Raw genomic sequence first — 25448 nt, forward strand, 5'->3', positions numbered from 1 at the left:
GCGCTAGCGTTTTTAGCGTGCGCTCAAGATTAGCGCACGCAAACCACGCGCTAAATGAAAAATACTAACGCAAGCTCTATGGAGGCGTTGGCGTTTAGCGCGCAGGGCATTGTAGCACGTGCTAAAACTGCAAGCGCACCTTAGTAAAAGGAGCTCATAGATTCATGAAAATTCCCAATCTAGAGAATAAATTGAATGGGTTGAATAAACTGTGATATAGCCCTTTCAGCTCATACACTAGACTTGTCAGTTTTCGTGAATCATTCCATTATTCAACTGAGAGAATGTGTCTTTGTCTGGCATCAAATTGTGGAGGAAGGTTAAGTTGCCTTATTTAAATCTTTTTCTTTCATTTAAGAAGTGAAAGGAGATATGGTATTGCGCCTAGAACCGGAGCCTCTGCCAGCACCCTCTGTTCAGACCCAGGATGAAGACTTGGATTTATCTGTGGAGCCTGACCATGTGTATGGCAAGCAGCATGAATCAGCAGATGGCAAATCTGGAGCAGTTACATCTGATTCTGGTAAATCCAAGGCATAAGGAATGCTACTAATGTGTTCTTAAAAATGGGGTCGGGATGCTGTGTAACCTGAGAGGACATCAGTCCAGTCCTCTTGGGGGAAGGGAGCTTTGTTTCCAAATTTTGAAATGCTTTTTGTCCCGCTGTTTGCTTTTGTTCTGGTTGTTGCTTAATAAAAACAGATTTCACTTAAAAATATGTCAGGTTTAACTCGGGCATTGGGAAAGTTGAGTCTTAATGTTAATTCTGGTGCAAAGGACATAACAAGTCTTGATAATAGGTGATATTCTGCAAATTGATTGCAGAAGAATGAAATTTATATTCTTCAGCTCCACCTCCTTCCCCAGTGCTGTCGAGTTCCTTTCAGTTTTTTCCTTTTGCTAGCGAGTTGAGAAGGTGTGATTCGGAGCTGCTCTTTTAATCTTTTATTATATATTTTCGGGGGGGGGGTGTTCTCCGAGTTTAAGGCTTTCTGGTGCTGGAAAAGTCCTTTGTGACCTCAGGGCAGCTCTGCCTGGGAGAGGACACAGGCACTGGGTCAGACATCTGCAGCTAGCAAGGCAACCCTTGGAGTTCCTGTCTGGCCGATCTGCATTGGAACTTGGGGTCTATTCTCCTTGAAGCTAGCTCACATTCCAATTTATCAGCTGCTTGAGCACAGGCTGCTTGGCCTCATTGTTTGAACCAGCAGGGCTTAATGGGTGCCAGCTACGTAAATTACACCCCCCCACACTTGTGCATAGATCCACGGGGGATTATGTCTAACTGGCAGCCTGAAGATTCAAGCACATGGAACTAGTGTACTGTGAGGCAGTCTCTTCTCCATTCCCAGCATCTGTGACAGCTGCAGCAGGCTAACCCTGCACAGAGAGACAGCAAGTACTGCCTTTTGATGTCTATGGGAAAATTGGGGAGGGGTCTGAATTTGCAGGTTTCAAGGGTTGCTGGGGCTGGTTTTAAGGTCCCCCATCTCTAAAAACATCTTCCCTGAATTTTTGGACCCTTGAGTGGGTTTTCCTGGGCTGCTTTTATAATGACCATGCTGCTGTGGCGTCCATTTTGGAGTGTCCCGATTTTGAATTAAAACCGCTTGGGATGGACTCCTCTAGTGGAGATACCCCTGTATCATTCCAGATTTGCGATGGATGGTCGGCGGAACAGTGGCTGTGTTCCACGTGCTACAGGGCATGTAAGGAAGGGGCTGGATCCTCTGGCTTAGGGGATTGCAGAGGGCTCCTTGTTCTGGGAAAAGCCCCTCTTTGGATAGAGCTCAGGTAAAGTGCAGGTATGTGAACACTGCGGAGCCCAAGAAATGGCAAAGTGAAAGCCGGAAAAGCATCCCGGGGGGTCCCTACTTGAGGGATTTACCACAGTTTTTCTAAGCCTACTTAAACTTTTGGGGGGGGTCTTCCACATCAGTCGAGGGGGCAATGGTGTCTGTGCAAAGGGATGGGTGCTCCTCTGGGGCACTTCCTACAGCGGAAATTCTTGAGCAGGAGCCAGAGAACCAGTCCAATAATGACTGGGGATATTGGAAGTCAGATTTTATGCTTTTACTGTCCCAGAGTGAATTGTCCCTTCTGGAGGATTTGAGGTTTCAAAAGGAGATGGGAGGCCAGGAGACTGTAATTCCCCTTGAACAAGGGTAAGACCTGACAGTACACTGCCTATTTAAAACAACAGCGTTGCTAGAGCGGCAACACTTAACTTAAATCATTCTGAAAATCTAGATACGCTGTATCAACCAGCTAACCTTTATCCACATGTTTATTCATACCTTCAAATAAGTCAAGCAAATTGGTGAGGCAAGACATTCCTATGCATATTACATCACACTGCACTATACAGATGCACACCCAGACCCTCACAGACAGGGAAACTAACATAACTTCTCAATTAACCCAACCTCTTCTTTCACATAGCCATTACCCCTCCTGAAAATAAAACGCACCCTACAAATTTCTTACCCTACCACATATGCTAACCCACAGGATCTTCACACATATCCACCCAAACACATGTATACATGCCACCATTTAATAACCCGCTTGCCAAATACATACACATCCATACATACAAACTCCCTCACAAGTACACTTGTTTTTTAAAAAAACTTATTGTAATGATTAGACGCCTTTTTACACTGAAAGTATAATTATAATTATGGGAAGGGGGTGATATATAGTTATATCAAAGCTTTAATCAATATTTATGAATATAACACACATATATATTTTTGATTACAATATTTGTGAGAAGGATGGGTGCGGGAGGGAGATAATTTATGTATTTTAGATGATAATAGAAAGAATTTCAAGTGATGTGTTTGATTCAATTGATGTAATATTGTGTACTTGATGTAAGAAGAATAAAGAATTGGGGGGAAAAAACAAACCCCAAAAATCATACAGCCATTCGCTTTCCCCTAGGATCCCACAGCCTGTACACTTGTAACCTTTGCATAAACCCTTTCCATCCATACAAACTCCTCCCCATTACAAAACCACATCCCACACACTTCTGTTCATGCACTTCTTCACTACTTACAAACCCATTTGCATCTACACGTTATGCTCCCATTCCCTGCTATTTCTACAAATCTCTATGGGAAGCATTCCAGAACAAATGTCTCTGCACCCTTTCCCTACTTAACTTTTGTTAAATGTGTGTTCAAGGAATTACAATATTGGGACAATTTGCTATACCTGTTGGAAAGCTGTTTTTAGGCTCATAATTTAATGCAGGCTGTTAATGAACAGGACTCATGGCAAATAATGTGTTAATGCTTACAGTTGGTTAGTAAATCTCATTTAGTTAGGTTCTCTGTCGGCATATTATCCTAGGACAAGCAGGCAGTATATTCTCACAGATGGGTGACGTCATCCACAGAACCCTGGTATGGACAGTACAAAAGTGTACTGTCACTTTAAACTTTAAAAATCTTGAGACTGCCCATACTGCACGTGCGCTGGTGCCTTTAAAGACGTTTAAAGTGACAGTACAGTACATTTTTGCACTGTCCATACCGGGGCTCCGTGGATGACGTCGCCCATCTGTGAGAATATCTGCCTGCTGTCCCTGGATAACACCTGTTACCGGTAAGTAGCTGTACTTTTACATTGAAGCAATTGTAACCTAGTGTTTATATCTAGCAATATCATTGTAATATATTTGGGGTGTTTTTATTCCCTTCAAAGTGCCTACAACAAAAGGACCTGTTCAACCTCCATCAAACCTGGTCTTAAAGAAATTGTTAAGTAAGATCAGAACTCAGAAAAATCACTGGATGTCTAAGACAGAGGTAGAAACTTTTAATGATACAATTGAGTCTGGGTCCCTTCCTGTTAGAGAAACACAACTAGATGGAAACAGTGCTGAACAAAACGGAGAAAAGGAGCTTCATGCTGACGTACCACCCATAGGTAAGCCCTCTTTGGCTGTTCAGTTTGCATTGAGTTTTCTGTATAAGAATAGTTTTTGGCATTTAGAGACTATAGTATTGTGTGTTTTGCCTTTTTTAATTCTTTATTCTTTTTTAAAACTTACAATAAGTGTAACAGAATATAACATCAATTTATACTGAAATACAACACTTAATATCCTATTAAAATCTAATTCATATCTCATATCCCTCCCTCTCCCATAAAAAATAGTCTCTTCAAATACAAGAAAACATATAATAACCCCCCCCCTCCCCACATTATTTGCATTCATAAGGAAACAAGATATCCCTCTCACCCCCCTCTCCCCATCTTGGACGTGCATATTCAAGGGGAAAAACTGATATTCATTCATTACAATATTTTGTTAATGGCTCCCAAATATCCTGAAATGTCTTAAAATTCCCCTGCTGCATAGCAATTACCCTTTCCATTTTAAATATATAACATAACGAATTCTACCAGAAGCTATAATTCAAACGGTCCCAATTTTTCCAGTTTTTCATAATATGCTGTATGGCAACCCTGTCATAATGAGTAATAACTTGTTATTATTAGAGGATATTTGACTTTTTGCTCTCATGGAAATACCAAATAACAGTATGCCTTTTAAAAAAAAGTTAAGATGGAGCTTTTCTGCCTGCAAGTAGAGCATCGAGAGTCTTGGGGTTGATGGGGGCATCTTGACTTTCTGGGGTCAGACGGTGTAAGGCTGTGCTTGGTGGTGGAAGTTGGCTTCTTAAGTGTGACTGATGTAAAAGAGTCAGTGAGCACTGAGAGTAGTGCACTAGATGTGAGCGAGGCAGTGTTCGTTAGGAGTAGGATTTGGGCACCAGCAGGGACTGGCAGTAGCAATTTTGTCTGGTGGTAATGGCTCCTGATTATTATGCTAAATGCTTTTTCAGATGTGGAAAGTGCTGAAACAGCTCATTGTGGTCTAAAACATGTGCAGTCGGTCTGGTGCTGGCTGTGTGCCGCTAGGATGAAGGAAGTGTATTATGACTGCCAGGAATATATGGTTCAAAGAATATATGGTTTCATGGTCCTCACCTTCTGTGGAAGTCCTGGAGGCAGCTGAAAACATGGGAATGGTGCTCATCTTAAGCTTCTTCCAGACATACTGCTACTACTATTAATTCTTTCTAGAGCACTACCAGATTTGTGCAGCACTATACAAAGTCATAAAGGAAATAGTTCCTGCTCAAATGAGCTCACAATCAATAAAGACAGACAAGAGGGGTTACAGTTTGTGGGGATGGTTAAACCGCTGGCTAGGGCGGTGAGCAAAGGACAATAGAGTTATGAGCTGAAGGCTATCTCAAAAAGGTGGGTTTTCAGCCTACTTTTGAACAATGGAAGGGGCATGATGCACAGGCTCAGGTAGTTTATTCCAGGCATGTGGTGCAGCAAGATGAAAGGAGTAAAATCTGGAATTAGCAGTGGAGGAAAGCAACTTCCAGTACAATAGGGATGGTATGCTGAACCATAGGGTTATCCATCTGTGCTCACAAGCATACTGCAGAAGAAATCAATCACAGCTTTTCAACTCCTTCTCCTCTTCCTCCTCCATGGTCTCTGTTGCCCCTTCATAGAAACATAGAAACATAGAAATAGACGGCAAATAAGGGCCCACGGCCCATCTAGTCTGCCCACCTTAATGTCCCTCTCCTACCTTTGCCCTGTGAATAGATCCCATGTGCCGATCCCATTTGGCCTCAATCACCTGTAGTGGAAGACTATTCCAGCGATCAACCACTCTTTCAGTGAAAAAGAATTTCCTGGTGTCACCTCGTAGTTTCCCGCCCCTGATTTTCAACGGATGCCCTCTTGTTGTCGTGGGACCCTTGAAAAAGAAGATATCTTCCTCCGCCTCGATGCGGCCCGTAAGATACTTGAACGTCTTGATCATGTCCCCCCTCTCTCTGCGCTCCTCGAGCGAGTATAGCTGTAATTTGTCAAGCCGTTTTTCGTATGGTAGATCCTTGAGTCCCGAGACCATCCGGGTGGCCATTCTTTGCACCGACTCCAGTCTCAGCACATCCTTGCGATAATGCGGCCTCCAGAATTGCACACAGTATTCCAGGTGGGGCCTCACCATGGATCTATACAATGGCATAATGACTTCCGCCTTACGACTGACGAAACCCCTTCGTATGCAGCCCATGATTTGTCTTGCCTTGGACGAAGCCTTCTCCACTTGATTGGCAGACTTCATGTCCTCACTGACGATTACCCCCAAGTCTCGTTCTGCTACCGTTTTTGCTAGGATCTCGCCATTAAGGGTATAAGACTTGCATGGATTCTGGCTGCCCAGGTGCATAACTTTGCATTTTTTGGCATTGAAGTTGAGTTGCCATGTCCTAGACCATCGCTCCAGTAGGAGTAGGTCGTGCATCATGTTGTCGGGCACTGAATCTTCGTCTGTTGTGCATTTGCCCACTACATTACTCAGTTTGGCGTCATCGGCGAATAATGTTATTTTACCTCGAAGCCCTTCTGCCAAGTCTCTTATAAAGATGTTGAATAGGATTGGGCCCAAGACTGAGCCCTGTGGTACTCCACTAATCACCTCCGTCATTTCGGAGGGGGTGCCGTTCACCACCACCCTTTGGAGCCTACCTCCAAGCCAGCTCCCAACCCATTTCGTCAATGTGTTACCTAATCCTATAGAACTCATCTTGCTCAGTAACCTGCGGTGTGGTACGCTATCGAATGCTTTGCTAAAGTTCAGGTACACGATGTCCAGGGACTCCCCTATATCCAGCTTCCCCGTTACCCAGTCAAAGAAGCTGATCAGGTTGGATTGGCAGGATCTCCCCTTAGTAAATCCATGTTGTCGGGGATCCCGTAGATTCTCCTCATCCAGGATCTTATCTAATTGGTGTTTGATTAGAGTTTCCATTAGTTTGCTCACTATCGATGTTACTCACTGGTCTGTAGTTTGATGTCTCCATCTTTGAGCCTTTCTTGTGGAGTGGAATGACGTTAGCCGTCCTCCAGTCCAACGGGACGCTGCCTGTACTAAGGGAGAGGTTGAAGAGCGCGGACAGTGGCTCCGCCAAGACATCACTCAGCTCCCTAAGCACCCTGGGGTGCAGGTTGTCCGGCCCCATTGCTTTGTTAACCTTGAGCTTTGACAGCTCACCGTAGACACTGCTGGGCGTAAACTCAAAGTTACTAAACGGGTCAACTGAGCCAACCCTTGTCTGTAGCTGAAGGCCGAGCCCTAGCGCTTCTCGGGTGAAGACTGAGCAGAAGTATTCATTTAATAGTTGGGCTTTTTCCGAATCCTTTTCCACATAGTCTCCGTCTGGTTTCCTAAGACGTACAATCCCGCCTGAGTTTTTTCTTCTATCACTGATATACCTGAAGAAGGATTTATCTCCCTTCTGGATGTTCTTTGCTAGAGACTCCTCCATGAGGAATTTAGCCTCCCTGACTGCTGTTTTGACGGCTTTTGATTTGGCCAGGTAGTCTGCTCTAGAGTCCTGCTTCCCTGATTGTTTGTAAGAGATGAATGCTTTTTTCTTCTCCTTGATCAGGTCTGAGATCTCCACAGTAAACCACTGTGGCTTATTGTTCCTTCGCCGTTTACTTACTGATTTTACATAGCGGTTTGTTGCTTCTTGTATGGTTGCTTTCAAAGTCGACTACATGTCTTCCACGTTATCGGTTTCTTCTTGGCTTTGTAGCGCCTGGTGAACGAAGTCTCCCATTTCTTTGAAATTTGTGTCCTTGAATTTGAGGACTTTGGTTAGTGTAGTAGATTTAGTGAAACCTTTCCTGATATTGAACCATACCATGTTGTGGTCACTGGAGGCCAATGTGTTGCCCACCGAGACCTCTGTGACACTTTCTCCATTGGTAAGTATCAGGTCCAGTATTGCCTGATCCCTTGTCGGTTCCAACACCAGTTGCCTGAGGCTTGCTCCTTTCATAGAGTTTAATAGCCTTCAGTTCTTCCTTCTGCTGGCAAGCATGTTGTTGTCTCGCTGATCTGTTCCGTTTATTTCTCTCTTGTTTTGCAATGCCTTTTTCTGTTTGTTCGTGGTTTTTTTACACGGCTTCAAGAGACTGCTTTGCCTGCTTGGAGAGGAGCAGATGTTCAGTCTGTAGCTGGCAGGTGTATCCGGGGACCTGTATAGCCTGCCTGCTGAAGATTTGTGGAGCTCAGGTTTCTGGGCCCTCAGCACTTGCTCACTTCCTTTACTTGGTCAGGAGCTTTAGCGCAGATAGTCAAGCATCAATAGCAACCTTCGGGGTGCTCAGGGTGCTGGCTGCAGCTTTGCCTCCCCCTTTCTTTTTCTGAGTTGTCTTTAGCAGTCGTGGGGGGAGTAGAGGATCAGTTTGACTACGGACCAACTAGCAGCCTGAAGATCCCGGTGTGGCATCTGACTGGCAGCTTGAGGCAGAGAATCCCTCCGTATCCAGCTACACTTAAAAGGAGCTGAAGTAGGCTGCAGCATCATTTCCCCAGCACATAGTCTGTGAGTACAGGCTGTGACAGCCTGTGGGAAAAAAATCAGGGGAGTCTTAAACTGTGTTTTGACTGTTTCTGCAGTTAGGTCTTTGGTCCCCCTCCTCTAAGATCCTATTTTTTTTGTGAGCCCTGAAGCAATTTGAAGCTGTTTTTTGTGCCGCCACAGCCATCTTTGATTTCTTGATTTGTTTTCTAAGTTCCAACTTCTTCAAAACACCTCATTTTGCCTCAATTCATAGGGATGGAGTCCTCAGACCCTAGTACCCCTATATCATGCTTTATTTGTGTTGGATGGATGACTTTGGATTTAGCACCTTAGACAGATATGCATGTTACATATTGCACTCTTCCCCAGAGGTGATCTTCACATGGACAAGGTCATGCTATCTTTTCCACCTTTTAGGGGTCTATATTTACCCAGGTTGAAAGATGTCTCTTAAGAGGAATGGAGCAGGGTCCTCCTTTCTCACTTCAGATACAACATTTGTGGTTTCAGAGGGAGTCTTTGTCCAGGACAGCTGGTGAGAGACCAGTGGCTCCAGTGAGCAGTTAAATCCCTTTGCTACACCAAGGACATAGTCTGTCATCTAATGTTCTGAAAGCCCTAGGCCTTAGCCTGTGGCTAAGACAGCCAAGGGGAATCATACTATATAGTACTGTTGGTTGATGGAAACATTCTGGGGGGCCCTTTCAGTCATCAGGTATTAGGTGAAGTAAACCAGCTTTAGGTTTCAAGTTTATTGAAGTTTGATATACCGCTTTAATTACCAAAGTGGTGTACATTGTACAAAATTTATAATAATAAAAAGAAAAATTAGAAAATATAAGTAACATGAGGAAAAGACAACATAAAATACATCAAATAACAGGTAACATATGCTATAAAAGGGAAATGAATGGGATACATTTCATAAAAATAAAAGGAGGGGGGATGGGAAAACGAAAGTGAGAGGGGAATTATCTGAAATGTGCCATTGTCTAAGTCTCACATGTGTTTAGTCCTATCTATAAATCTCAGAAACATCTTTAAAAAGAGAAGTTTTGAGACTGGATTTGAACTTGCTTGGGTTATTCTCCTGTGTCAAGCCCAAAGGAAGGGCATTCCACAAAGTAGGCGCAACCACTGAATAGGCTTGCGTGTGGTATCATAAAAATAATTGCCAAACCAAGAGGACTGCTAGAAGATGCTGCTGTGATGCTCTGTAGGAGGATATTATCTCCCTATAGCTAGCACAGTCGGGGTGCAATGGAATTTTTGTATGTGTTGACCACCTTGGTATCTCAAAAAATGAAAATGGCAGAATCATTATTTCCCTTTTTTAAAGTTATCTCAGTTGTGCATTGAGTTTTGTGCATGATGGCATTTTTTTTCAGTCATCTTTTTTAGCAGTACTGCAAAAGCAAATAGTGACTCTTGTTTAGAACATTTTGATAGTAAATCTGTATTTCAAGCCTCATGAATTTGTGTGATTTTCATTTCCTGCTTAGATCCTCCACAGTTGGATGACAGCGTTATTGTATCAGGGAAGTCGGTTCTGCTTCATCCTCAAGAACAAGCTACAAAAATTAGAATGACTGCAGATAAACAAAAGCAGGTATAAGGAATGTTTTGTTTGTATTTTTAACGAGAAAAAAGAGAAAACTGCAGACAATATGTACTAGATGCAGGCTATGTTTATTGTATCAAATATTAAATGCAGTCAATGATACCACCTTTCAACAGACCTGACACAGTCTGTGTTTCGGTAAACACACCTTCTTCAGGGGTCCAAAGTTGATAAGGTTTTTAATCAAACCGCAATTTAAATTGATAATGAACATGAGCCTATGCAGTTATGAGATAATCACGAACCGACGGTTCCAGCACAAACTTGGACCCCTGAAGAAGGCGTGTTTACTGAAACATGGACTGTGTCGGGTCTGTTGGTCTGTTGAAAGGTGGTATCATTGACTGCATTTAATATTTGATGCAATAAACATAACCTGCATCTTGTACATATTGTCTGTAGTTTTCTCTTGTTTCCCGTTTGTTGTTCCTATACTGCAGTCTTCATTGGATTTTTCTTTGTTTTTTGTTTTTATTTTTACTCATGGGGAAATTCTGAGCAAAATACTGAAAATTCTGTACATGATATTTGAAAATTCTGCAAAATGCAGAATTTGTTCATGTAACAGTATTTTTTTGATTAAAGCTTTATAATTCAATACTATAAAATACCACTCAGAGGTGCAGAATTTCCTAGTATAAGCCCAGGTCCACCACCCCTTATTTGACTTTCTCCTGTTTTTCCTTGAACTCCCTTCCCTTTCTGTCTACTTCTTGCTCTTCCTAGGGTCACCATCCCCCTTGTCTGTCTTCCTTATCAACGTCCTGCCCCCTACCCCAGCTTTCTTGGTCTCCTTCTCCAGCACACTGTTAAGCTCACTTCAGTTTTCTTTCTCTCTCTTCTGTTTTATGTCCTCTCCCTTCGCTGTTCACCAGCTCTTTGCTCCTCTTGCATTTCCTTGCTCTTCCCAGCCCATCCACCCACCCCCAGCAAAAACCTCCAACTTTATTCTGTGCCCCCAAGCTCAGGTTTGATCCCTCCCTTCCCTGCTCTTCTGCTTTCTACCACTCCAGCAGACTCCCATCCCCCCATTCCAAGTACTATAATTGTGTTCTTTCTTTCTCTTTCTCTCTCTCTGTGGGTGCAGTGGAGATAGGATCCTTAGGAATTTCTGATCATATTATTTGGTTGGATTTAGGGACCGTAGGATTCAGTAGAAGGCAGTGATTTCTAGTTTGTTTGTAAGATAAGAGGTCCAACATTATAAGAGCCCCACAGTGGCCAATAATGTAATCCTGTTGACTGTAATAGCTAGTGCTGCCCGATTTCCGATTCTATGAATCAATTCTATGAAGCGATATGGATTGCTCTGAAAAGAGAAGATGGAACTTCTATCTACGTGGGTGTAGTCTAGAGACCTCCGACTCAATCGCAGCAAATTGATAAGGATCTGATTGTGGATATCCAAAAGTTTGGAAGGAAAGAGGAGGTTCTGCTGTTGGAAGATTTCAACCTGCCGGATGCGGACTGGAATGTTCCGTCTGCGGAATTGGAAAGAAGTAGGGAGATTGTGGATGCCTTTCAAGAGGTTCTGCTCAGACAAATGGTGACAGAACCCACAAGGGAAAAAGCGATATTGGATCTGGTCCCCACAAATGGAGAGAGTATCTCTAATGTTCGAGTGGGTGCTCACCTGGGAAGTAGCGATCATCAAACGGTTTGGTTTGATATAACGGCTAAAGTGGAGAGCGGCCGCACGATACTTAAAGTCCTAGATTTCAAACGTACGGACTTTAATGCAATGGGAAAGTACCTGAAGAAAGAGCTGTTAGGATGGGAGGACATAAGAGAAGTGGAAAGACAGTGGTCTAAGCTGAAAGGAGCGATAAAAATGGCTACAGACCTTTATGTGAAGAAAATCAATAAAAACAAGAGAAAAAGGAAGCCGATATGGTTCTCCAACCTAATGGCTGAGAAAATAAAGGCGAAAGAGTTGGCGTTCGTGAAATATAAAAAAACCCAAGAGGAGAGCAGAAAGGACTACAGGGTGAAACTGAAAGAAGCCAAGAGAGAGATACGTTTGGCGAAGGCACAGGCGGAAGAACAAATGGCTAAAAATGTAAAAAAGGGAGATAAAAATTTTTTCAGATATTAGTGAAAGGAGGAAGATAAAAAATGGAATTGCTAGGCTAAAAGATGCTGGGAACAAATATGTGGAGAGTGATGAGGAGAAAGCAAATGTGCTAAACAAATACTTCTGTTCTGTGTTCACAGAAGAAAATCCTGGAGAAGGACCGAGATTGTCTGGCAAAGTTACACGAGAAAATGGAGTAGATTCTGCGCCGTTCACGGAGGAGGGTGTTTATGAGCAACTTGAAAAACTGAAGGTGGACAAAGCGATGAGACCAGACGGGATCCATCCCAGGATACTAAGGGAGCTCAGAGAGATTCTGGAGTGTTCTATTAAAGACTTGTTCAACAAATCTCTGGAGACGGGAGTGATTCCTGGGGATTGGAGGAGAGCGGATGTGGTCCCTATTCATAAAAGTGGTCACAGGGATGAAGCAGGAAACTACAGGCCGGTGAGCCTCACTTCAGTTGTTGGAAAAATAATGGAAGTGTTGCTGAAAGAAAGGATAGTGTATTTCCTTGAATCTAATGGGTTACAGGATCCGAGGCAACATGGCTTTACAAAAGGTAAATCGTGCCAAACGAACCTGATTGAATTTTTTGATTGGGTGACCAGAGAGCTGGATCGAGGACATATGCTAGATGTAATTTACTTGGATTTCAGCAAAGCCTTTGATACAGTTCCTCATAGGAGGCTGTTGAACAAACTTGAAGGGCTGAAGTTAGGACCTAAAGTAGTGAACTGGGTCAGAAACTGGCTGTCGGACAGACGCCAGAGGGTGGTGGTTAATGGAAGTCGCTCGAAGGAAGGAAAGGTGACTAGTGGAGTCCCTCAGGGTTCGGTGCTGGGGCCAATCCTGTTCAATATGTTTGTGAGTGACATTGCTGAAGGGTTAGAAGGAAAAGTGTGCCTTTTTGCAGATGATACCAAGATTTGTAACAGAGTAGACACCGAAGAGGGAGTGGAAAATATGAAAAAGGATCTGCAAAAGTTAGAGGAATGGTCTAATGCCTGGCAACTAAAATTCAATGCAAAGAAATGCAGAGTAATGCATTTGGGAATTAATAATAGGAAGGAACCGTATATGCTGGGAGGAGAGAAGCTGATATGCACGGACGGGGAGAGGGACCTTGGGGTTATAGTGTCCGAAGATCTAAAGGCGAAAAAACAGTGTGACAAGGCAGTGGCTGCTGCCAGAAGGATGCTGGGCTGTATAAAGAGAGGCGTAGTCAGTAGAAGGAAGAAGGTGTTGATGCCCCTGTACAGGTCATTGGTGAAGCCCCACTTGGAGTATTGTGTTCAGTTTTGGAGACCGTATCTGGCGAAAGACGTAAGAAGACTTGAGGCGGTCCAGAGGAGGGCGACGAAAATGATAGGAGGCTTGTGCCAGAAGAAGTATGAGGAGAGACTGGAAGCCCTGAATATGTATACCCTAGAGCAGGGGTGTCCAATGTCGGTCCTCGAGGGCTGCAGTCCAGTCGGGTTTTCAGGATTTCCCTAATGAATATGCATGAAATCTATGTGCATGCACTGCTTTCAATGCATATTCACTGGGGAAATCCTGAAAACCCGACTGGATTGCGGCCCTCGAGGACTGCCATTGGACACCCCTGCCCTAGAGGAAAGGAGAGACAGGGGAGATATGATTCAGACGTTCAAATACTTGAAGGGTATTAACATAGAACAAAATCTTTTCCAGAGAAAGGAAAATGGTAAAACCAGAGGACATAATTTCAGGTTGAGGGGTGGTAGATTCAGGGGCAATGTTAGGAAATTCTACTTTACAGAGAGGGTAGTGGATGCCTGGAATGCGCTCCCGAGAGAGGTGGTGGAGAGTAAAACTGTGACTGAGTTCAAAGAAGCGTGGGATGAACACAGAAGATTTAGAATCAGAAAATAATATTAAATATTGAACTAGGCCAGTTACTGGGCAGACTTGCACGGTCTGTATCTGTGTATGGCCGTTTGGTGGAGGATGGGCAGGGGAGGGCTTCAATGGCTGGGAGGGTGTAGATGGGATGGAGTAAGTCTTAACAGAGATTTCGGCAGTTGGAACCCAAGCACAGTACCGGGTAAAGCTTTGGATTCTTGCCCAGAAATAGCTAAGAAGAAAAAATTTAAAAAAAAAAAATTAAATTGAATCAGGTTGGGCAGACTGGATGGACCATTCGGGTCTTTATCTACCGTCATGTACTATGTTACTATGATTCACTTCAGGTGAATCGATTCGATTAAAAAAAAAAATCAGCCTTGCCGATTTGGTGACCCATCCCAATTCCTAAAGCAGGAGCGGCTGCGCTGCCTATTGCTGGCCTGCTGCTGCCACTCCTGCTTTGAAGGGGGAAGGTCAGTCGGGAACAGCTGCACAAATCCTGGTTTTACCTTGTTCCATGCAGGCGCTCTTTGCTGCATCTTCCAGCTTCCCCCCTGGCAGAGAGGATCGCTGGTGCTCTAGCGATCCTTGCAGGCTGCTGTTGTGCTCAGAAGCACGTTCCCTCTGACGCAGTCCCACCCTTCCTCTGGCGTCAGGGGCAGGATTGCGCCAGAGGGAATGTGCTTTTGAGGACGAAGGCAGCCTGCAAGGATCGCTAGAGCACCGGCGATCCTCTCTGCAGGCTGTGGTAAGAGCAGGAGGACCTGCAAAGAAGGGGGGCAGGTCTTCGGGGGAGGGGGGCCCTGGTCTAGAAGTACACGGAGGGAGAGAAAGGAGAAGGGGTACTGCTGGACAGGGGGAAGTAAAAGGAAGGGATAACAGATGCTGCTGCACCTGGCAGAAAGAGAGGGAAAAGAAAGGTGCTACACACTGGAGGGGAGGGTGAGATGGTGCATGGGGAGAGAGAGCATGTTGGGTTGGGGGGATGGGAAGAAGGGAAAGAGGCAAGACTCGAGGGAAGAAGCAAGGACAGAGAGAAAGCGTGCAGGAGGCAGAAAGTGTTGGACTCATGGAAAGGTCGAGATGGATGGGAAGGAGAAATGTTACACTGGGGAAGGAGGGAGAGATGCTGGATGAAAGGGTAGTTGACAATAGGAGAGATGGTGGATCTGGGGATGGTGTGGTCCATCGCTACAGCTGCGGGGATGGAGATGAAAAAAGGGAAGATACTAGACCTCCAGGGGAGAGAAGGGAAACGGAAGGGGAGGACAGATATGGAAAATGAATGGTTAGCACCAAGAAAGAAGGAGACCCTGGCAAGAGAGTTAGCAAAAGACAACCAGAGCCTGGCTCCAACAAGATTTGAATAATGACCAGACAACAAAAGGTAGAAAAAATAATTTTATTTTCTGTTTTGTGATTACAATATGTCAGATTTGAAAACTGTATCCTGCCAGAGCTGGTGTTAGACCGCAAACGTGAGCTAGGATTTAACAGAGAGGAAAAGTCTTTTTTGGTTGTTTATTTAGAAACATAGAAACATAGAAGATGACGGCAGATAAGGGCCATAGCCCATCAGGTCTGCCCACTCTACTGACCCACCCCCAAGTCTACTATCCTAGGGATCCCACTCCTGGTGACAGGTTCCCTTGGCTTAACCCTCTAAGGGATCCCACATGGGCATCCCATTTGCTCTTAAATTCTTGCATGCTGTTTGCATCGATCACCTGCACCGGGAGCTCGTTCCTAGGATCAACCACTCTCTCGGTAAAGAAATATTTCCTGGTGTCGCCATTAAATTTCCCGCCCCTGAGTTTGAGCAGATGCCCTCTTGTGGCTGAGGGTCCTTTGAGAAAGAGAATCTCTTCTTCCATCTCGATACGGCCGGTAATATATTTAAACGTCTCGATCATGTCTCCTCTCCCTACGTTCCTCGAGTGAGTACAGCTGCAAATTTTTGGTCTACACCACAGCGCCAGTGTGGATAGGAGAGGGCAAAGGGGGTGAAGAGGCTATAAAATAAACCCCTTCAAAAGACTTGTGAAACACACTATTCCCTTGAGCCCAGACTAGTTCTGTTGGCTAATAACTGCGGGCACTTGAGATCCAAAGTCGCTAATTCAGTTTAACTCAAATTAAGTATATGGGCTTTTGGGTCTAGCATCAGCTTATTTTTTGGAAGGAAATAGTATAAAATAAACCCACCAGGATATTTGGAAAAAACACCCACTTCGGCAGGAAATCAAATCGAAAAATCGATTCAATAGGCTGAATCAAATCAAAATTTATTTATTTTTTACTGAATCAGGCAGCACTAGTAATAGCCCTTAATACAATGATATATGAGGTAGTGATAAACCAGCAGCTGTATTACAAGTACAAACTTTGTAGGTTCCATAGGAGGGCAGGAAGGATTTTATCACATTTGCTGTCACCTTGGTTGGGGTCATATTTTTGTCAAGGTCTTCAAAGTGATGGGGAGTTTGTCATTAAAAGAGAGAGCTGTTCAGAAATAGCAATCGGTATCATCAGATAAGATACAGGCATATCTCTGAAAGCTCCGATTACCCAATCTTCCTTATGCTGTACTGCAGGGGAAATTTTGACTACTGTACTTTCATCAGCTGTTTAAGATTTTAAGATTTTTCTTTATCCAGTCGGGTGAGTGACAAGAAAGAAGTTAATTGATACGGTTCAAAGAAAACATACTTATTAGCTTGATGATGCACAATACACTTACAAGGGTGACGCAAGTAAAAAGTAGCCCCCAAAGCTAAGACTCCTGGCTTAAGTAATAGAAATTCACGCCTACGCTTCTGCATCTCATGTGATAAATCTGGATACATCTGCATTCTATAGCCAAGGAATTGTTTCTGTCTTTTTAAAGAATAGTCTCAAACTCCATAATTTATCTGGTTGCAAAGCTACAGTTATTATCAAAGTTGCTGGAGTAGCAATTTCTTTATCTCACGTCTCAAGAAGAGCTGAGACATCCATAGCTTCTTGGTTTAATAGACCTTGATTTTGGGGTTCATCTCTTGAAGGTAAATAATAAGCCTGAGAAAGTGGAGGTAAGAGATCCTCCGATATGCCCAAAACCTCTTGAAAGTATATTTTAATTATTTCTCTGAGCCACCATTGTGACCGTAGGAAAATTTATCAATCTTAAATTGTTACTCCGTGACGTATTATCTAAAGTTTCAATTTTCCTTCTAAGATTTATATTATCTTTTATTAAGGTCTTTTGTATTTGTTTAAAGGAATTTACATCTTTTTCAGTCTTCTGAGTGTTGGATTTAGTCATTCAATTCTGTCTTAACCTCTTTCAATTCCTTTGTATGCTCAATCAATTTTCCTTCTATGTAATTAAAGTTAGCCACAAGATCCTAGAAAGCATCAAAAGTCGCCTCAGAGGGTTTATTTAGAAAAGTTTGCACTTGACCAGTGAAAAAGTGTTCACCACTCGTTGATTCTTCTTGTTCCTCCTCCAACTGGGTAATCCCTGCACCCGCTGATGGAAATTCCTCCGGTTCCCTAGAGGGGGTTTCTCATTGGATTGCCCCTTCTTTCCAAGTTTTCCAGCGATGTCTACCTTGCCTCAGTTGATGGAAACAACCCTTCCTCTGGGGTTTCCTCAACTCTTGGAGAGCTTGTTATCCAGGGTTGCGGGGGCGGAGCTCGAGTGTCGGGGCTAAGAGTTGTGTCAGGCCCAGGGAGAACTGCTGCTGAACCACCCATACGCAGCGTCTCCTGCGGGCTGCTCTCCGATGTTCCAGCTACATTCTGCATGCGCCTGAGAATATTTTCAATAGTGCCGATGGGGACTCCACTGGTTCACCGCGAGGCAGGAGCGGTGCTCCGACCTCTTCGCTTCGGCATTGCAGGTAGGGGAAGAACAAACTCACTACCAAATAGAAATTTCAACGATTAGGCAAAGAAAATCTCAGGGCATCTTATTCAGAGAAACAAGCTCGCGGCCATCTTGGATCTCATTAGGTGTTTAGCAGCTAAGATATTTCCTCTAAATGTCAATAGAGCCTTCATTATGGTGATTCCCAAGCTTGGGAAATATCCTGCCCTAGTAGGTTCATAGCTTATTTTAATGTTGAATTGTGAGTCAGATTTTTGTGAAAGCTTCGGCCACCAGGTTAGCCCCATTGTTACCAGGGTTGTCCATGCTGACCAGGACAGGAATATTTGAGAGGGAGAACAATATTTAGCTAGTTTGGTGCAAGCAATTTCCTTCACCAATCAGGTATTGTAGGCCCCTGAGACAGCCTGATCAGGTGAAACTTAGCTGAGTCGGGCATGGTTTTGATCTCTCCACTATTTTTGCTAATAAAGCTCTCTGCATTTGGCATACCCTTTGACCTTGGTCTCCTTGGTTTTTGACTTTCGTTTGGCCTGCTCCATATCTCTTTCAGGAAATGATAGCCAGGAGGTTGCTCATTGAGCCAACATATAAATTTAAAATTGTATCTTTTTTGTAGTTAGCTGGGGAACATAGCTAAGTCATTTAGGACAGGTGATTTGCCACTTCACCTCCCCTACTTATATCTGAGAACACACCCTAGCATTATTAAGAGACTGTTCCTGTGCAAACAGCGTGTGATTCCTTACAGATGGGTTAAACTACTCAACTCGTGAGTTGCTTGCAGAAGACATCAATCATCATCTTCTCTCCGCCTCCTTGTCTTTCTGGGCAGTGCCCTCCTCTCCTCAGTCTTAACTTCTATGAGTTGAGATGTCTTTTCATATGCTCTACACTAGATGTTTTATTTTTGGGATTTAACCCAATATATTTTTAGGCTTCCCTGTGCTAACAAGTTCCCAGTAGTGCTGGGACAGCTCTGCCTGGGTAAAGGGCCAGATGTTGGGGTCTGTAGCCAAGAGGGCCACAGTTTTAAAAAGAGCTCCTTCCTGGCCGGCCTGCTTTAACATTTGGTGCTCAGGAATAGATTCCCTGGGAGCAGTGCTTGCCCTGTGGCATCAGGTGCTTGGGTGCAGGCTGATTTGACCCATTCACCGGCCAGGAAGTTTGGCGGAGGTCGGCTGTGTCCCCCCCCCCCCTCCCCTGAAGAATCATGTAGGAGTGTGAGGGGTTGGAGGTTTCAGGTTTGAAACCTGAATAAAAGGCAGCTTGAAGAGACAAGCCACTGGAGTTACCCATGCTTGGCTGAGGCAGAAATCCCTTTTCCATTTCCTCCTGCAGTGAGAAGCTGATGCAGGCACAGCACATGGCAGATCTGTGAGTACAGCTCATTACTGTCTACGGGAAAATCAGAGTGGGTCCAAGTACAGCAAAACTAAGGGTTTCTGAGGGTATCCCAAGGGTCCCCCATCTCTAAAGTCTTATTTTCAGTAATTTTGGACTTTTGGGTTTGCTCCCACTGACTGATTTTTGTTGCCAAAATGCTGCTGCGACGGCCATATTGGATTTCCAGTTTTATTTCAAAAACTGCCTCCTGCCTCAAATCAATTATTATGGACTCCTCAGGTGGTTTAAGCCCCATTTCATGCCAACTTTGCACTGGATGGTTGGATGAGTAGCACCCCTGTTCCATGTGCCACAGGGCACACAAGGGAGATGGAAACTATGGACTTGGCCCCCCTCTGGTCACTTCACAGGTCAGGAGGTGCTGAAAGCCAGAAATCTAGTATGTAAAGCCTCTTAAACATGACTTGAAATCGCCAGCGAAATGCCTTTGCACAGATGCCCCCTAACCCTGAGAGGAGACTTAACTGAGGTTATTACAGTTTCTCTACAGGAGTTGAATTTAGAGTCCCCACAGGTTTCTACTGCCCAGCTCTCGCTGTTAAGCAGTACCAAGTCACAGTCCATGTGCTTCCCTTCATAATCGGAGATTACCAGGATGATATCGGCATTTGGAGACACCTGAGGGCCCTCTAACGGGGGCCAGGGCAATGTTGAAATTGTATCCCATAGCTTCTGTTTTCCAGCAGTTATTTATTCCACCTAAGGTGGATTCTCTGGTGGCTTAGGTTACTAAAAGAACTTGGCTGCGTAGTGAAGGTGGAGTATACTTGAAGGATTCGCAGGATTTCAGAGTGGACGTAGTCCTTAAACATCAGTTTGAGGCATCGGCATTTGACCTTAATTGTGGCTGCAGTCTCTTTTGTGATGTGTTCATGCCAAAAAAGGCTGCACCAGAATCTGGCCGCAGAGGAGACAGGGTGCCCTCTTATGTTACTGGTTGGGGAGGACTATGTAGCTGATGCTATTTATGACATGTTCAGGGTCATGAGTAAAGTGTCAGCATATTCCATCTTGGAGTTCTGGGAGACTTAGGCTCAGATTTCATCAGACCAGTGGGTGCTGGACATCATTCGAAAAGGTTACAGACTCAAATTCTGTTGTCCTTTCTGGGACATCTTTCTGAACTCTCCGGCAGGAAGACCAGTGAAAGAAGCCAAGGTCAGAGCGACTGTCCAAAGACTGTTGCAAATTGGAGCCATAGAGCTAGTGCCAGGCACAGACTTGGGCTCAGGCAAATACTCAATATACTTTATCATGCCCAAGAAAGACTCAGAAGATTAGAGACCAGTCCTGGATCTCAATGCAGCATTAAAGGTTCTCAGATTCCAGATGGAAACAGTGAGATCAGTCATCTCCTCAGTAGTTCTGGTGAATTTTTGGCCTCACTGAATTTGACTGAGGCTTACCTGCATATACCCATTTTCTGAGATCACAGAAGATTTCTTGGGTTCCATGTGCTAGAGAACCATTTCTAGTTTTCGGCGTTGCCCTTCGGATTGACAATGGCACCTCATACCTTTACCAAAGTAATGCTGGTGGCAGCAGCAAACCTCCAAGTTCATCCATACTTGGGCAATTGGCTGATCGGAGCACTATCCAATATGGAATGTCACCCGGTAGTATCTCAAGAAGGTTCAGCTCCTTTAGGGTCTGGGGTGGACTATAAATTTCAGAAAAAGTTACCTAGAACCCACTCAATGTCTGGAGAATTTGGGGGTTCTGCTCAATACAGAAGAGGGTGAATCTTTTTTCTAGAACCACACAAACAAGCTCAGATGCCAGATCCTGGAGATTTTAGAGCTACCAATGCTTACATCTTGGCATTACCTGTAGGTTCTAGGCTCAATGGTGGCGATCATAGAGGTGATTCCATGGGCAAGAGCCCATCTTCATTCTCTTCAGAGCACACTGTTAGCACATTGGACACCTCAGAGCGACTCTCTCCAGTCGCAGTTAGCCTGGACAGCGGAAGTGTACCAGAATCTGCAGTGGTGGCTATCCAGATGCCTCCCTCTCCGCATAGAGTCTTGGGTGATCCTGACAATAGATGCCAGTCTTTATGACTGGGGGGGAGGGGTTTCATTGTGAGGGTCATCCAGTATAAGGGCATTGGCTGCCCTCACAGAGGGCATGGTCCATCAACAGACGAGTTGAGAGCTCTGCGGTTCATCCAGACATGGCTGAAAGGCAAAATAGTTGGGGTCTTCTTGACAATGCCACAGCTGTGGCATATGTCAACAGACAGGGGGAATCAATAGTGCACCACTGCAGGTGGAACCCCGATTATTGTTGGGTGAAAGCCCATCTGCAGGCCATCATGATGGCTCATGTAGCAGGAGTGGACAATGTCCAGGCCGATTATCCCAGTTGCCAGACCCTGGATCTGGGGAAATGGGCCAGAAAGCATTCAACAGCATTGTGAAATGCTGGGAGCAGCCGTCATTTGATCTCATGGCCTCAAAGGACAACAAGAAGGCTCCTCATTTCTTCAGTTGCAGGTCAGAGCCAGGAAGCATCGGCATTGATACTCTAGTACAACCTTGGCCAGTAAACAGGCTTCTGTATATGTTCCTCCAGTGGCCAATGATAGGCCGGATCCTTTGCATGATAGTGATCTATTGAAGATTAGTAATCCTGGTGGCTCCAGATTGGACGCGTCATTCTTGGTAAGTGGATTTAGTCCAGTTGCAGCACGACAGCTGTCTTGGACTACTGCACCAGGATCTTCTGTCCCAGGGGGCCATAGCTCTAGAGAATCTGGATTGCTTTGGGCCTTAGTACGAATGGGATATTTGGATAGGGTTATCACAATGCTTCTATAATCAAAGAAGCCAGCAACTGTAGTCGCCTATACAAAAGTGTGGAAACTTTTTTTCAGCTCTGGTGTAAGGAGAAGCAGTTAGATCCCTTATGGGCTCCCATTTCCGAAGTCCTGTCCTTTCTGCAGAAAGGTCTAGAGAAAGGCCTGGCAGTGGGATCTCTCAAGGTTCAGTTAGCCAGTCTTTCGTATTATAGAGCTCGAGTGGACAAAATATCTTTGGCCTCTCCAGATGTGTCCATGTTGTTGAAGGGAGTTCTCACACTCCACCCTCCAATGTGGCAGCTGGTCCCTAAGTGGAATCTCGGCACATTTTGCCTTGCTGTGAGCTGTACAAGTGTTAGTGCTGGTTGCACGTAGGTAGGTGGGTTTTTGTTTCATCACTGTTCTTTGTTGCCCTGTTGGGTGGTTGGTTGTTAACTCTTATTTACTATTGCAGACCAGATTGAATTTATCTGGATCAGGGCATTCCCTAAGTCCCCCCCCCTTGTTCTTATTTCTTCTCCTAGGGGTTATCTCTTGCTTTAGTATGGGCTGAGGAGAGGGGGCACTGCCCAGAGAGACAAGGGGGTGGAGAGAAGAAAATGATTGATGTCTTCTGCAAGCAACTCGCAAGTTGAGGTGCTTAACCCATCCATAAGGAATCATATGCTGTTCTGTAGGAAAAAAGATTGAGGTAAGAACCTAATCCTTCAATAGTCAATTTTGTTCTTTCTGAGCATTTGACACAGCCATACCATCACTCAGTGTAAGTGATAAACTTGGACTGTTTAAGTAATTCTGCTGTTTTACCCTTTTCTTCTGTGAGCATTTTCATCTTGAGAATATTCATAGCTTTTTGGAAAGTTTTTAAGAGCATCTCAGAGGTTTAAGTAGATGCTATTATGTTTTAATTTTTTTACTCGGAAATTCATTGTAGTTATTTTCCCTCATTCTTTTTGTCACCCCCGACCAACCTAGATGGAATGGATCTGCAACATATTTGCATTTACTGATGTGGAGGGCTGGAGGATAGTCTGTTCTAAATCATTCAGCACCACTTCATCAGTTGGTAGCTGTCTTCCCTTTATAGAATCCAGCATATTGCCTCTATGGCATTTCTGATCCATGCTAGCTCTGCTGGATAAGAGACTATTTTGAGTATTTGGTTCAGCAGCCCAGAGTGATGTAGCCTTAATCAAAGGGACAGCCCATGAGTGCTGGTTTTAAAGAGAATGCTTGCTTCTTTTTCTCCTTTGGAATTATTTTCAACGTTTTTTAATGTTCAATGTTTTGGAGTTGACCTATAGCTCTGCACAAAAGTGTGCATATTTTTAATTAAAATCTTTAGCTAAAAATATTATATATGTTATATAATATGTGTATATTCCTATTAAAATGTGATAAAGGATGAGTGGTAGGGGGGGGGGGTTATTGCATCACTAGATTTTATGTGGTAGATATAATGTGCTATTGTGTAATAATTTGTATAATATATTCTTCTGTGCACTTGCTATTCAATTTGAAAACGAATAAAGAATTATTAAAAAAACCAAAACAAAACAATAACAGAATAAAATTAAGCTAAATTTAAAAAAAAATAAATAAATAAAATCTTCTGCTAATTCTGATGACATTTTTCATTTTGGTAGACTAGTAAGGGGGCATTGTGTTGGAGTTGGAGCAAAATTAGAGAGATTAGAGAGAGGCTCAAATAGAGGGATATTGTACATAATAATTCCTTTTGTAGCTGCCTTTGTCTTTAGAAACATAGAAACATGACGGCAGATAAAGGCCAAATGGCCCATCTAGTCTGTCCATCCACAGTAAGCATTATCTCTTTCTCTCTTTGAGAGATCCTACTTGCCTATCTCAGGCCCTCTTGAATTCAGACACAGTCTCTGTTTCCACCACCTCTTCTGGGAGACTGTTCCGCGCATCTACCACCCTTTCCATAAAAAAAGTATTTCCTCAGATTACTCTAGAGCCTATCACCTCTTAACTTCATCCTATGCTTATACCTTTACCTGTGTTTTAACAGTGATGATTATTTTGATAGCCGAAGGCTATAGAACTTTGCCTTTACCTGAGGTACATGCAAATGTGGTTATAACAGTGATGTTTATTTTAATAGCTGGAGGCTATAGAGCAACAAAAACAGCAACAGTTGGTCTTGCTCCAACAACTGGAATTTGAGAAGCTACGTTTAGAGTCTGACTACTTGGAGCTGCATCTACAGATGCAGAAAAATAAGGAAAGAGAAACGGATGATCAGGTGCAAATGAATATGGAGCTTCCGCTGCACCAAAATGAGAAAATGGAAGAGAAGGTATAGTAAATTGAGTTTCTTAGATAACATCTAAATTGATTCCTAGTAATGATTGAGAAATAATTCTAATGCAACGTGCTAGTAGCCCTGAACACTAGGGTTATGCATCTGAACCCTCAAGTTGCTTGCAGAATATCATCAATAATCTTTCAACTTCACTATCTTCCCAGTAGGCTTGCTCCTGCCCCCTTTTGCAAGCAAATTGCTCAGATACATTTTTGATTTGCTCTGAAGTTTTATTATTTTTGGTTTTATTCCTGTCGCTTTAAGTTGGAGGCTTGGTGCCCAGAGGTTTCCTCTTCTTAGGACCACTGCCTGGGAGAAGACACAGACTTGTGCGGCAGAAGTCTGCTAGCAGGATCAGCCCTCAAGGACACCTATCTAGCCAGGTACTTGGAACTTGGGGAGGCCATCCCCTGAGTAGCTGCTCACATCAGGAGCTTGAGTGCAGGCTTTTTTATTTATTTATTTAAAATATTTATTAGCTGCCTAATAAACGAGCACATTCATCAAATAAACTAAATAAAATAATCCCAAATACAAAAAAATACTGATTTTCAATTAAATGCCTGAATAAAAAAGGAAGTTTTTAGCAACTTTCTAAATCCCAACATATTATCACAAAAATGTAAAATCCTTGGCAATCCATTCCACATAACAGGGCCAGCCACTGAAAAGGACGATGTTGAAGTATCCACATAATGTATCTTTCCCCTTCTTCCTTCTAACAACATGGAGTTCTCGGATCTTAATTTACGTCCTGGCCTATATATTTGCAAAATATCACTGAAATAACTTGGCATTTTATTATAATATCCTCTGATTAATAGCAGGCCGGCTGTGTGGTCCTTCTCCCTTCGCGATGAGAGAGTTTCTGGGTAGTTGAAGCTCAGGCTGACATTGGTCCAACTGGCAGCCTGAAGACCAAGTTCATAGTGCAAGCTTGTGATGGTCCAGCTTCACTTCTGAGCTGAGAGAGGCAAGCACCACATGGCACAGTGAGTAAGGCTGTTGTAGCACCCCCCCCTTGCAGCAGAACCCCCGAAATCAATT

At 43.8% G+C, this 25448-nt stretch overlaps 1 protein-coding gene across 4 annotated transcripts in view; it reads left to right on the forward strand.

Annotated features, from left to right (window-relative positions):
• CEP295 (centrosomal protein 295) overlaps nt 1–25448 on the forward strand; it is a 161685-nt gene that overhangs the window by 55843 nt on the left and 80394 nt on the right. For all 4 annotated transcript variants that reach the window (XM_033950484.1, XM_033950485.1, XM_033950483.1 and 1 more), the window contains 4 exons: nt 359–523; nt 3718–3942; nt 9929–10035; nt 24201–24395. In XM_033950484.1, coding sequence (XP_033806375.1) covers nt 359–523; nt 3718–3942; nt 9929–10035; nt 24201–24395 — 692 coding nt within the window. The remainder of the gene's footprint in view (nt 1–358; nt 524–3717; nt 3943–9928; nt 10036–24200; nt 24396–25448) is intronic.

This window comes from Geotrypetes seraphini, chromosome 6 (genome assembly GCF_902459505.1).
Source record: "Geotrypetes seraphini chromosome 6, aGeoSer1.1, whole genome shotgun sequence".
NCBI lineage: Eukaryota > Metazoa > Chordata > Amphibia > Gymnophiona > Dermophiidae > Geotrypetes > Geotrypetes seraphini.